The following is a 14,768-nucleotide window of genomic DNA, read 5'->3' as shown; positions in this document are numbered from 1 at the left end:
ACACGCAGCGGCAGAGGGATGCGGCACCGCAGAGCGACGCGTAAGAGATAAAATATTTTCAACTTTTACCGCGCCGCGTCGTGACGTAACCTACCAACAGCCAAATCAGGGAAAAGTAGGAGGTTCCTTTGCAAGGAAGAAATAAAAAAATAAAATGGAGGAAAAGCTGTTGGCTTTAAATTTCATATTTCCCGGCGTTGTATAATACAACAATTAATAGTTACCGAGCTATTAATAAAAAAGCTGCAGCATGGAGGTCTGTGGGTGTACAAATGGGATTACCGAGTGAATATTAAATATACATAATTACGTAAATAAGGTCATATATATTTTTTGTGCTAAACTCAACATTGAAAATAATAATGCACCTGCTACTCTAACGTAAGTATTTTTTTTTTTTGATAAATTAACTGCAGACAAACTTTTAAAAGATAAAGCAAAATGTTTTATTTGGTGTACATGTATTAGGGCCTATATTTTAACAGTTTTTAATAAAATTAATAAAAATGTACATTGTATTTTTAACTTGGGGGAAACCATGGGATTATTATAATTCTAAATTAATTAATTTGGAAGAAATTCATTTTATTGTACCTCAGTTTTTGGCGACAAGAGATTGACAGTAGCTGGCACAGTTTTAATAAAGTACAGTATGCAAGGCCATATTGGGGGACTGGGAAGCAATTACAAGGGAATATGGAGTACACTGCTGGCAAACTCACTTCAGAACAGGAAGCTAAACATCTCTGGAAAAATCTAATGAAACCTACCCAATGATTTACATTTTCAAACATACCAAACAAATGCAAATACAGCAGGCAAACAAAACAGACAGTACAGTATACAGCAGGGCGTTTAAGTTTACTTTCCAGTTTTTTTTACTTCTGTCATTCCGTATCAATTCAACCAGTTGTAAACAGTCATATCAAAGAAACTATATATTTATAATGTTTCGCTCCTCAGTTTTATCTTTTGTCAGTGTCTTCAGTTCTGTCAAAAGAGTTTTATTTTCCTGCTGGCATTTACTGTTTGTTGCCTGGTAACCAAAAGCCACTGTACTTGCAGCCGTGACGTAACAACGGCCCCACTGACTTTACCCTGCAACGTTTGGTGTGAACAGTACTGCAGCGCGGCGCGCAAGCAGGCGGCATGCACGCCGTGTCCGGTGTGAACACCCCATTAGGCTTGGCATATGCTTTGAAAAATATTGCCAGTAACTAGGGGTGAGACCGAATAGTCGAACATTCGACTATTCGATAACGATGGCACCTATCGACAAGTGAATCCAACATTCGAAAGCTAAAAAAAAAAAAAAAATGCATATATTGATTTTATTTTAAAGCCTGTACTGCTGATTGGCTCTCTATGTAGCGGTAATGAAGATTGACTGGAGGGTGGGATTTGTTATTTCTTGTCTGTGATTGGCTAAACTAGAACGTACCTCGGCTAACGATGGCTTCCTCACAGAAAAGTTCTGCACGGAAATACTTTGACAAAGTAAATGAAAACACTGTTAAGTGTAAAATATGTGCAGTGCAATTAAACTACCACAAATCTACAACTGGTATGTTAACCCACCTAAAAGCCAAACACCTTTCTGTGACTCTAGCAACGACAGAAAAGGAAAGAGGACTGCAACAAACCGCCATTGCATCCTTTGCGGTGAGGCCTCGTCAGTGTGACAACGTACGTGCTGAAAAAACATCAGCCCTTATTGCTAATATGGTGGCAAAGGACATGCTTCCCATAAGTTTTGTTGAAGGTGAGGGATTTCGGGAGTTGATGAAATTTGTGGAACCTGAATACACAGTCCATGCACGAAAAACCCTGCACTAAAACAATTACCACTCGACTCGAAAAAAATGCATGCCGATTCCGCAGCGTCTGTCCGCAGAAACTTGTCAAAGGCTGAGAAGGTGGTGATTACTACAGATGCGTGGACTGCACCGAATACCGAGTCGTACGTCATTGAGGATTGGGAAATGAAAAACGTAGTTCTACAGACTCGCGCCACGCCAGAGAGGCATACAGCAGAGAATCTCGCAAATGTGTTAAACACCGCTGTAGACCATTCGGGTTTAAGGGGGGAAATCACTGCCTGTGTTCACGACAATGCCAGCAACATCATCTTCGGAGTTTGTTGAATGGGACTCTAATTTGTGCTTTGCACACACTCTGCAGCTCGCCTTCAACGATGGCTTTAAACTTGGTGCCATACATAATGTAGTCGGTGCGGCCAGCCGTTTTGTGTCACATTTTTATCACAGTGCAATAGCTACTCAGGCTCTGAAGTTGAAACAAAAACAACAAACTCTGCCTGAGCACCGTCTGCTGCAGTATTGCCGGACCTGATGGACATGCTGATTTTTTTAAACAAGAATAAGTGAACATGATAATAATAATGGACATTGCTAGCCTAACTATTCCTAAAGTTTTTGTTAGGATTTTTTTTTGCTTCCATGGAAGGCTAGTGCGTTAATGCCACTCAGGCCTTTTTGTTCATTCATTTATTTATTAATATTATTAAGCTAGCTACATACATAGCAAGCTATTGCCTATACAGGCTATTTATTTTTTATTCACTGGAACTCGAACGCACAGGTATGTTGCCGATTTGATTTAACGTAGACCGGTAGTCTATATGTTGTGTGTGGTTTGAAAACGTGGGAAAAGTAAATCGTTTAGTCAAGTGGATTGTATAAATTAGCTAGCTAGATAGTCTAATGCATTTTGTATTTCGCTGTTATGACCGGAAAACATTATAGCTCACATTGCTAAACTATTATTGAATAAAAATTAAATTAATAATTGAATAATAATTATACAGGAGACGCCCATATTTTATAAGCAAGCGTTACTTTTTTTTTTTTTTTTTAATTGTCACAACCTTTATAGTTCATTTGAAATTGTAATTAACGGAAAAGCTTGTGACAATATCGGTAAAAAAAATAACACTTGCTTGCAAAATACGAGAGTCTCACACGAGAGTTGACAGGTATGCTTATGTTATTGCTGCTGTTACTATGGCATTTCTGTATGTTTCCTAATAGGAAGGTGTTTTTTTTACATAGCCTAATGTTTATTTAACAAAGTTGTTAAAGTTGTTGTGTTAGCTAAGTATTTTAAAATAAAGTTCAGAATTTATTGTAATTGCAATAATTGTCACTTTGCATTATTTCGCATTGAATGTACGTCTCATTTTGAATGGGAGGCGGGGGGGGGGGGCGACTATTCGATTAGTCGACCTCAACAGCTGTGGAATTATCGATAGTCAAAATATTTGTCGTGCACATCCCTACCAGTAACTCACCATTCCCTCCAACCACCTGCAGTTCAGGGTATTTTTGTTTGATGTAATGTATCATGTTAATCTGATAAACTGAATTGCCCTGCGATGAGTCCTGGAAAAAAGAGAACATAAAATTATGGGGGTGAATCAAAGTATTTAATAACAGTTACTTTGAATCCAAAGGAGTAGATCTACTCTATCTCGCAGCAGGAATGCATGCTTTAACCAGAGCTGCTTCAGATTCACATCAGCATCTTTTCAGTGTCTCAGTGTTTTAAAATGAACACGGTGGAAAGCAAAAAGGGAGCAATGAAGAAACATTAGGTCAATAAGCTCTCTGCAAAAGGTTCCTGTTGAGAAGATTGCTTTTAATAAAATTAGCCATTAGGGTTTTTTTCTGAATAATACAGGAGGTGTGATCTATTTTATGTAGTATCAAAAGAAAGCTCAATCCATCGCCTTCAAATATTTCATTTCCATTTTTTTTTTCCATTTAACCTTTATTTTTACCAGATAAGAACAAATTCTCATTTACAACAAAGATCTGGTCAAGAGGCAAACATCACAACATACACATCCATCAGACAATAGTGAATCCAGATTCCGATTAAAAAACATCCTCTGAAACAAAACTCTGATTTGAAATTCATTCGTCATAAGCAGCTGCAAACTGAAATGAATTACACCCAAAAACAGTGGACACTCTGGGAAGAACCAAATCTAATCAATGAATCTTAAATTGTAAACTGAAGCAGAGAACTGTAATAGGTTGCACAGATATAGTGGGGTTTTCCCAATCAGGGTTCTATAAACAACCTAAGACAATGATCCAAACGCCTAGTGTGCAATGAAGGCCATTCAACCATAATATAAAGATCGCAGTGATGAGTAAGATGAGAAGCATCAGTTATAAATCCTATAGAAGAATGGTATATAGCATCAAGCTTCCCCAAAGCAGTTTGAGGCCATGTTGTAGACAGCATCACCATAACCCAGTACTGGAAGAACAGACATCTGGACTAGAGTATAACTAGCAGAACGTGTAAAATATGATTTACTGTGAATCGTGTGTGGCTTCCAAGAATGCTATACTGGGAGGCTTCAAATGTTCACTAATAATTCTGGGCAGAGAGAACACGGCTCTAATCATGCAAATGTCAGACAACAGAGACTGGTTATTTGGAAAGCTTTTCAGTTCAGATCCGAGACCAATACTTACAAATCACTTCTACCAGACAACTGTGTATATATCAAGGTTAACTAAACTATGGTGGGCACACAGAAAAATCCCTCTTCCCACAGAAGACGGTTCTTCAAGGGTAAGTACGAAGACTACCAGTGGGAAAAAAATGACACTTCAGCAGTTTATAACATACCAGTTATTTGCACACAGGACATGTATACCCGGTGCAGGTAATCCACCACTTTACTCAAATGTTTAATTCGCCACATGCATCAGTTAGTAAGGTAACAGTTTTTTTTTGTCTGTACCCACCAGAACCACCACATCCACTCCTGCCTGCAGCAGCAGGTCCATTCTGTATTTGTCATCCTCCCTGGTCCCTATGGCTGCCCCACACAGCAGCTGTTTACGGGAGTCCTTGGATGCCAGTGGGTAGTCCCGGTTCTTCTTCAGGTCTGTCCGAGCAATGATTGCAACAAGTTGGTCACTGTCATTCACAATGGGCAGCTTTCCTAGATGGAACCAGAAAAAGAAATGTATAGAACTTTCAGCAAGATGCAACAAAATATCCCTTTTAAAAACAATATTAACAGTACTAACATCAATAAAACAAAACGTTATAGTTGCAGCTTGTGACACTCCGTTGAAATTAACTTTGTACATCCAACTTAAACATAAAAACTCCCTTTTCACCAACACAGTTTTAAAATTAATAAAGTCTGCTTTGATTGTAGTAAATGCAGACATGTTTTCCAAGCTTCAGCAGACACTGAGGATCGTTCTGGACAATGCAGAAAATGTAAGTAGCGTGTGTGTGTGTGTGTGTGTGTGTGTGTAGCAATTCTCTCTCAGCAGGGGATGTTGGGAAATGGAGTTCAAAATAGTAAAAAAAAATAATCTGCGATCAACTATTTAGTTGATTAATCGGTCCCATTAATCTGTTAATCGGAGCTGCCCTAATCAATCAATCTCTCTCTCTCGATAGATAGATAAATTACTACACACACACACAGTAGAGAGTCAATTATCCGAACTAATTGGGACCAATACTAGTTCGCATAATCAAACAGGTATTGATAACAATTACTGTACCTTTAATAATGTATAGAATGAAGTTAACATACACAAGTTACTACTGATGATGATACATAGCTAGTAACCTATTCTATCACATGAAGCATACACAATTACAAAACTTTAGAAATCATTAAATTAATGCAATTCAATAAAACTTTAACACCTACAGTTAAAGGTAATAAAATACTGCAATTAAAGTACCATATACCAAACTTTGAAAATCAAAGAATACAATTCAGTACAACTTTGACATATAACAGGTACAGGGTCATTCCATGCCAACTCAACCAATCCTGTTGCCCATCCGTCCGTCTCAGATTTTCCAAGAAAAATTCACCTGGGGGTTTTCAGGCACGCCGAATTCAGTCTAGATGCTGTAGGAATTTCACACACAGACTTCTTACCTTTCTTGCTGCGCTGTAAAATGTCATTTGCTTCTTTCAGAGTGACACCCGCCGGAGCAACTACCAAATCTTCCCGCTTTGTCATCACCTGAAAAAATGCAGAGATCTCAATTTTTGTGCCGATTAAAAAAGGTGGTTAAATAAACAAATACAATGGTCTTTTTGTTTAAAACTTTAAGGTTTAATGTTTTAGAATGTGTCTCTGTTATAATTTGTGCTTTGGGGCAATTGTATTTGTTGGTAAGAACAGTCAACTGCAAATGAACTTGATCTGTATAACCAGAAGGGTATGGGAAACTGGATGAACATGTACTTAATTTCTTATTTTCATATAAAAATACATACCATTATTGTACGCAATTAACTGATGATAAACCCAGTTTTCTGATCCATTTATTGTTGTAACGTGACATTCATTAAATGTTGGTGGATTCTTTATTTACACTCTTTAACCCATTTCAATGGCAGTTTTTATTTTTTGCTCACTTATCTTCAACAGATTTGTCTGTACCTTACTTAGGGGTGTATCATACTCCTTCTCAGTCTGAAAGTCAATATCCCTGGATGTAACAATTCCCACCAAATTGCTCCCCATTTTCCCAGTCTCAGTGATTGGAATTCCAGAGAATCCATGACGGTTTTTAGCTTCGAAGACATCCCCCACAGTGTGGCGAGGACTCATCACCACGGGGTCGGTAATGAACCCTTGTTCAAATTTCTATAAATAAATAAAAATAAATAAATGGGTTACATACAAATATCTACATTACAGGTCTAACCATCCCACAGCATAGTTGTGATTTCACATACAATGTACAAGCTTATGGAATATACAGAATCTGTCAATCTGTCACTTGCAAGACCTCAAATGTATATAGAGCAAGAAAACATATTACAAATGCGCAGTCAACAAAACAAGCAGCCAAAGGAAAACTAGGATTGATTCTGATTAGAATACAAGTACAGTACCAGATCCTTCAATATCTGAAACAAGAAAATAACACGCTGACATTTAAATCTCTCCCGAAATTTATAATGAAAGGATACTTGCCTTAACTTTACGAACTTCATTGGCCTGGAACTCTGGTGTGCAATTGTGATGGATGATCCCAATACCTCCCATAAGCTGAGAAACATAAAACAACCAAAAGCATGGAACAAATCCGCAATATTGCATTATTCAGCAGACACAATACACTGAACTTCATTAGTACGTCTGTTAAATATATGCATTGCCTTCACAGCATTTATGAAAAAAGCTGCTTCAATTTATTTCTGCCGAATCAGTTAACAACGACAACATAGTATTTAATACACCCACTTAGAATTAATTTAACATGGTAAAAACATTATTTCTAAACAAATGACATAACATTCCAACAATGTGTTAAGAAACTGCATGCTTTTAAATCTGTATTCATACTGAAGTGATTCACTTACTGCCATAGCAATAGCCATGCTGGACTCTGTGACAGTGTCCATTGGAGAGGAGATCAGGGGTGTTTTGAGGGTGATTTTTCTAGTAAGAGCAGAGGTCAAATCCTAAATGGAAGGATAATTATTCAATTAAAATGTAGGACTTCCTCCACAATATTTACTGTACATATGGTGACTCACTTTCACAAACACAAGGACCTCTGTTCCTCAATATAGGGAAATTGTCCACTCCATAGTACATTTATGACATGGGGAAATATCCCCTTGCCCAGAACATGTATATAAAAAAAAAACACACAACACTTTGCTAATTGAAGGCGGCATGCCAAGGCATTAATATCCGTTATGATATTAATTATTTTATTGGTTACATACAAAAAAAGGAAGATTACAATTAAAAATCTACTACAAATAAATACCTGTAATTACAAAATAACCATGACTCCAATAATCTAACCCAGAGGCAAAATTTCAAATTAAATTTACATTATTTTTCTTCTAATAGAAAAAATATGATCTGTTTTCTTGTGTGCCCTTCAGAATTTGAACATTCCTTCCCTTTTCACAAGTTTCAGTCAACTCTCTTTCCTATGCCTGCCTTCTAAAAAGCCGATAGCTTCATACAATTTGGAAACTTACAATCAGCACTCCAGGTAAGCTGCGTACTGGGTGTTTTACACATTTAAAAATATTTAAATGTAATGTGCAAAGAATATGCAGTTTGAGTTTGCATGTTACCAAGCTTCTTGTACTTTGTTGGTTCGCTGCGTCTCGATGGTCAATTGTAAATATACTGCAAGCTGTAACTAGAGAATGGGTCATACAAATACTGAGACAGCGAACAGTAGGCAGCCTGGGAATTGCCAGAAACACCAATAAGTCTTTCAATAAAAATTATATTATATATATATATATATATATATATATATATATATATATATATATATATATATATATATATAATATTATATAGAAAAGGTAAGGTTGAATCACTCACTTGCAATGTTTGTTTGAGACGGGTGAATTTTTGATTTTCAGGACTTCTCTGCACCATCTCAATCCCCCTCAGCCTAACCTAACAATTTACCCACCTGTCAACCAGATTTTTGGAAGGTAAATCTATATAATACAATATTCTGTGTTTGGAGAGAGTCGGGATACAATATTATCGTTTCTATATTTGCATTAGTGTTCCTAAATATTTAAATGCTTTAAGGTTCTGGAGCAGAATGGTTGGTTGTCCTTTGATCTTTATGAAATGTTGCTTCTATTGCTATGCCTTTGTGTTCTTCATTCTTTTCTTATTGTTATCGGTAAATTGTCCAAAATAAATAAATAAGTAATAAAATGTATTATAACATTTACCCTTTGTACTTTATTGGGACCCCCAAAAATGTCCTATAGGACCTTCTGTTTTTTTTTTGTTTTTTTTTTAGTTGAGAGTTCTAGACCCTCAATGTGAAAGTTTTGGAGAGCCTAGTCATCGCCAATGGTTTTTACCCCAGTTCTCCTCCCAATTTGGAATGCCTAATTATAATTTTTTTGAATCCCGTTTCACTGGTGCAACCCCCCAGCGACTTGGGGAAACGGAGGCTGAAACACGCGTCCTCCGAAACGTGTTCATGCCAATCTGTCATTTTTCGAAGCGAAGCCACCAGACCTATAGTGCTGGAGAACAACACAGATCTGAATGGCTCCACTGCAGGCCCACAGGCACCCTATCAGGCACAGGGTCACTGGTGCGCGGTGAACCGTGGATTGCCCTGCTGACCTAAGCCCTCCGTACCTGGGTGGCACTCGGCCAATTGTGCGCCGCCACCTAGGAACCCCCAGTCACGGTCGGCAATGACATAGCCTGGATTCCAACTGGATGCGCCCAAATGTTTTTTTAAATGATAAGTCACAGCAGTCTGATGCCACGTGCACCATCCTGCGGGGTCTCTAAGGAAACCCAAGCCTGCTGTTCTATGTAAACATCATTACTTGGTCCCACAGAGACGATGTTCACAGAGCAACCTGCTGACACTTCCCCACAGTTCCAGCACTGCAGCTGCTTCTTTCTTTCCAGTGGTAAACAGCAATTAGAAATCAGTTTACACTGTTACCAACAATAGCAGAACAAAAACATGTACTGCATTACTTAACCCAAATCAATAATGAATTAAATATATCAAGATTAACAATTATTCGGCAAATCTAAATGCTGCTGAATTCAATTTTACTGTAATCGGTCAAATAATTTAAGCTGTGTCATATATTAATTGAAGAATATCTGGTTTCAAATTCTGAGAAGCAGTTAGCATATACCTATACCTATATTCATAGCAACACATTTTTGCAAACAATATCCATGGAACATTTCATTACATTTGTATAGTTACCAAAATATAACCTTAACAGGCCAATCAGCTGTTAGTACTGCGAGAAAGACAAATAATCCCAGAGATGATGCAATTTCAGATATACTGAAACGTAAATGATTTATATGAAGATGTTGAAATACTACCAACAAAATACTGAGACAAATATACTTCTTTGTATTATAGGATTTATGTTGTTCATTGACTACCACAAAAAGTACAAAGTACAGTCAAGGACTTGGCAAAGCTAAATTTGAGACCTAACGTTGAGACCATTAGTCAAAACATTGCACATGTTATAGTAAGCATGCATTTGATTTGTTGCAATTGGTGAAAAAAAAGCTCAACACTTTGTACACTGCAGTCCATATTGTAGTGTTATACTTCTGACAGAAGTCACGTGAAGAACACAGAGATCTACAAAGCAATAGCAATATAGGTTACATAAAATGAACTAGAATTACTCTTCTGCATGCCCTTTATCCGATGCCTAGATTGAATACATACAAATAAAAAATTATGTGTAAAGTTTCATAAATATTAGAACAGAATAGAGATTATTAACATTTAATACTGAGATTACATTACTCACCACTTCATCAGCAGTAAAGTCAATGAACCCAGGGAGTATCAGGAAATCACTGTAAAACAGAAATAACAGGATTTCAATTCAAGTGCCAAAATCAGTACAAGTCACAGTACTTTTCCACCGATGTGATGAGGTTGGAGTGTGGCATCAGCAGCTTGGTAAAAGAACTGCAATTAAAGGGTTAAAGGTTTTTGGCTGAAAAGATTTATGAACACAGGGATGCTTCAAAAATCAAAGAAAAATTGGTTATATTACTTACATCCCTTTCCCAAATCATTTATTGATTTTTCTAGTATTTCTCAATATTTTTTCTTAAAGTTGTAATTGTTTTTGCACAAAGTTGTGGTAATTTCAAACTTTTTTTTTATCACCTTTTTAGTTAAGAAGGCAAAAAAACTACACTTGCTGGCTCTTTTTTTTTTGTCCCACAAGGAGCGTCTGGGCTTTAAATTTCAAGACTTTTTGCAATTTGGCACTGGGGCTGAAATACACAGGCGGGCGAGTGCACAGGATAAATGCAACTCCTCCTCTTTGTGGCAAAGAATATTCAGCCAACTGGCATAAAGCTTGCCAAATATCACCCACGTTCTGTGTTGATCATTCAAAACGTGTCTCCACCCTGAAAGAATGGGCCAGGCTTTGAGCCAGGTCTAGCAACAGAATCACAGATCAAGAAAGCCAGTCAGGAGCCTTCTCTGTTCCTTTCCAGTGTGTCAGTGCATGGAGGAGAAGAGAACCCAAATACTCCCAACCCTAAACAAGCACTAGCAATTTGCAAAATGTAGCAATATCAAATCTAGGAATACAATTTGCAGTATCTAGTAAAGCAAAATGTTGTGTTGACAATCAACACACTTGCAGGCCCCTATTTTCTCCCATATCTGAACAGACCCCCTTACATTGGGGTTAAACAGTTTTTTGTTTGAATTTGTAAATGTCAGGGTCAAACATGATTGATTTAATTCTGTTGATTACTTCCAAAAATGAAAAAGGAGAAGAATACTTATTCAATAAAATCACAAACAGTGCACGAGCAGCACTATCTTAGGGATATAATATGCAAAGTATGAACGTTTCTACAAAATACAACTGCTAAAAAAGTTAAACTGTAATTTATTTTAATTCAATAGTGCCAAAAAAAGGATTCAAGCTGAATTCAGCCTAATATAAATAAAAGCAAACAGATGTTTACTATCAACATCTGCATACCACCACACATTCAATCTAATGCTGCAATCTAGAAACACATGCATTTAAAATGGTGTTGTCATTTTTTGTAATCCTCCCTATCATCCTCCATTAACATGTTATAACCCTAAATGTGTTTGTCTACCCTCATTCGTTCACTGGCACAGTAGCACACAAATGAGTTAGAGTGTGTACCCTATGCTGACAACATTTATAAAATCTCTGTGCCATCATTTCTTCAGAATGTCAGTTTTTTGATCTAATGATTTCGTTTTTTTTTTTTTTTAAAGACTTATATTCCCAAATTAGCGTTATAAAAACATACAAAGTAAGTAGATACACTGGTATATAAACACAGAGATGAGATACACCATTCCACTTCAATATAGATGTAAGCATCTGTAGCTCATTAAAATGTTTTAAAGTAAACCGTTTAGATGGCAAGGAGAATGCTAGCCTAAACCAAAGACTGCTCCTCCTTCTCCCAGCATGTCCTTTAGCTATAAACAAAAAAAAACAAAAGTAAACACAAGCTTTAGTTACACCTAGGAAAACGGCTCTTAAATAATTCTCAACTTTTGCAGTTCCACCTTTAAATATATTTTTTACTAGCTCTGTGTTGAAAAATATTGATGTATATATCAGTACATACACCACCAGAGGTCGTGTTAACGCCAATGTTTGCGTCCTAGACGCAAAATAAACCCATTGGACGGAAGAATATATTGTCTTGCATTCACTGGACGCAGGAATGGAAAGGGACGCAGACATGCATATTCATGGTAATCTATTACACTGCAGCAATGACTGTAAAATACTTGTTTTAAAAAAAAACACTGAAATACAAGTATTTCATACTTGCCAACATTTGGAAACTGTTCAGCGGGACGCTCGTCTCCGGGGGGGGGGGGGGGTCATACGCATCATACACATGGGAGGAATCATACGCAAAAAACACTCATATAATAGACGTATTCCCCCCAACTCAACACGACCATCATGACAGTATACCTTTGTATAAGTTAGTAAATCAGCAGATGTGTCAGCCGCGCGAAGAGCACAGCGTGTGGTTTTCACTAACTCTACTGTGCAGAACAAATGATTTTTTTCTATGTGTAAATATCGGGACTTTCTTCCTATGCATCACGACTTAGGACACTTGCTAGGAAATCGGGACTGTCCTGACCATATAGGGACTGTTGGCATGTATGACACTTTGGAAAAAGTAAATGCAAACACACACACAAATAGGGCTTGAAGTTTTCAGGTTTTATTTTTAATCAGGAGACAAATGTAGCTGATTCTATTTCATAATGAAACTCAGAAAAAGCTGTTAATTGCAAAACAATCTTTGCTTTTACCTTCATATCTTGCCTGAGCCTAATTCTGGTCCCCTTAATTTTGTTTCAAACAGAGCTGACAAATTACATGAATTATTCATCCCCGATCCTACTTTTAACTCGCATTTTGTTTTTGCAGTCGCCTAATTTAACGTTGTGCTTTTGTTATTTTCTGCACTAGTTTAACAGGGATGCCCTCACAGATTTTTTTAAGCATAAAAATGAATACCTAGTGCAGAGTGTGCACTGACAGCAAGTCAGTTATCAATCGGATGTTTTTTTGCCAAGCAGTCAGCATCTACTTCTGATTACGAGTACTACAGTGACCAAAGCAGTTGCAAGCAGTAGTAATGCACAAAAACGCAAACAAAAAATATGTTCTTATCATTTTGAATGGGATATGAAGTATCCGTGGCTTGTTTATCGAGACGGCAAGATGTACTGTGTGTGAAAGAGCTGCTGGGCAAAAAAAAACAAACACATATACTTACAGATGTACAATTTTTCAAGAATCGTCGCTTAAGACGCGGCGATGCAGAAAAATATGAACACACACACATAGATGGCCTGTCTTTGCAGGCATGAATTTGCCCGCGGGCACCACTTTAAGGACCACTGATCTAGACAGTCATCCCTTGCACTGTTATGAGGATTCAGGTTAATAGAACTGAAGAGGGATGTCTTAGGTCAGACGAGCATTAAGCAAATGAGTTCAAATTGGGCTCAAGTTAAAAAATAGAGAGCCTTCAGGTCAGGACTGTGTTATTGCTATTTGACTGTTGCATATGAGCAGTTGCGCAAGGCCAAATTGGAACTCTGACTCAAACATTTTAATATTAAATTAGGTTATTTGCATTTAGAACAACAATTTATCTGGCTAAAAAAAGTCACATTGAAACACACACAACCCGAAAGTGCTACCAGAATAGAGTGAAAGAAAAGGTGAGATATTTCTTTTTCCATGGAAATTGCCCCCATGTTGCTTAGACAGAAGCTATGGGAAGGCAAGCCCTTATAGAAAAGCCAGGTTGCCAGGATGTAAACATAGCACACAAACAGAATGCATGAGTAAACAGAACTCAAGCCTAAAATTCTAGCCTAAAAAGAAACTTTGAAAACCAGTGCGTCTCATTGGATACCATTCAACTGTTGCTAAGCAACGATGGCGTCAAAAGAATATAAAAAAATGTACTAGATTTCCTCAGAATAAATTAATCAATAATTTGTACAGAATTACATGTTGAAAGTTCTCACACATTAAACTTGCAAGACATGCTATTCTACCCAATACATTCTAGAATATTATAATAGAACAAAAAAAAGAGATTGTTAGAAAAGGGGATCTGCTGTTTATTTTGTTAGTGCTGCAAATATTGTTATCAAATTAAAACGGGGCATTTGTTCTCTGTTAAACAGTACATTCATCGGTCAGAAATGTGTCTTCACCCATTATGAACAATGAGCCTCATTCACAAACTCAGGAGTTCTTTAAGGTTTGGATAGATTAAATACATGTTGGCACTCATGAAACATTTGTAGAGTGGAGGTTCCCATCATGTGGTTAATACCCCATTGTGAGTTCTATACAATTCTCTGTTTTATCTGCCATGCTAAAAATCACTATTCCAGCTAAAAGTCCTTCTAAAAAGACTCATTAAGGTTGACTGTGGGGGAAGCTTTTTATTCAATTACAACAAAAGTTAGATGGAGTTATAACAAATCCTTTGGTCTTCCCTAATAATTGATCACATACACAAGAGGAAAATAATATTTCCAAATATGTAATGAATTGTGTGACAAAATGTGATATACAGTGCCGTGCAAAAGTATTTGCCCCCGGTCTGATTTTCTGCATTTTTGCACATTTTCCACATTGTATTTGGTCAGATTTTTTTGTGGGT

General features: G+C 37.1%; 1 protein-coding gene across 13 annotated transcripts in view; it reads right to left on the bottom strand.

Annotated features, from left to right (window-relative positions):
* LOC117415568 (inosine-5'-monophosphate dehydrogenase 1-like) overlaps window positions 1-14,768 on the bottom strand; it is a 33,239-nt gene that overhangs the window by 7,000 nt on the left and 11,471 nt on the right. For all 13 annotated transcript variants that reach the window (XM_059027333.1, XM_059027334.1, XM_059027335.1 and 10 more), the window contains 7 exons: window positions 10,343-10,391; window positions 7,394-7,495; window positions 7,005-7,079; window positions 6,465-6,671; window positions 5,954-6,041; window positions 4,785-4,984; window positions 3,311-3,401 (listed from right to left, as the gene is read on the bottom strand). In XM_059027333.1, coding sequence (XP_058883316.1) covers window positions 3,311-3,401; window positions 4,785-4,984; window positions 5,954-6,041; window positions 6,465-6,671; window positions 7,005-7,079; window positions 7,394-7,495; window positions 10,343-10,391 — 812 coding nt within the window. The remainder of the gene's footprint in view (window positions 1-3,310; window positions 3,402-4,784; window positions 4,985-5,953; window positions 6,042-6,464; window positions 6,672-7,004; window positions 7,080-7,393; window positions 7,496-10,342; window positions 10,392-14,768) is intronic.

The sequence above is a fragment of the Acipenser ruthenus genome, chromosome 7, assembly GCF_902713425.1.
Source record: "Acipenser ruthenus chromosome 7, fAciRut3.2 maternal haplotype, whole genome shotgun sequence".
Classification (NCBI taxonomy): domain Eukaryota; kingdom Metazoa; phylum Chordata; class Actinopteri; order Acipenseriformes; family Acipenseridae; genus Acipenser; species Acipenser ruthenus.
This window is presented reverse-complemented; position numbering and strand designations above follow the sequence as displayed.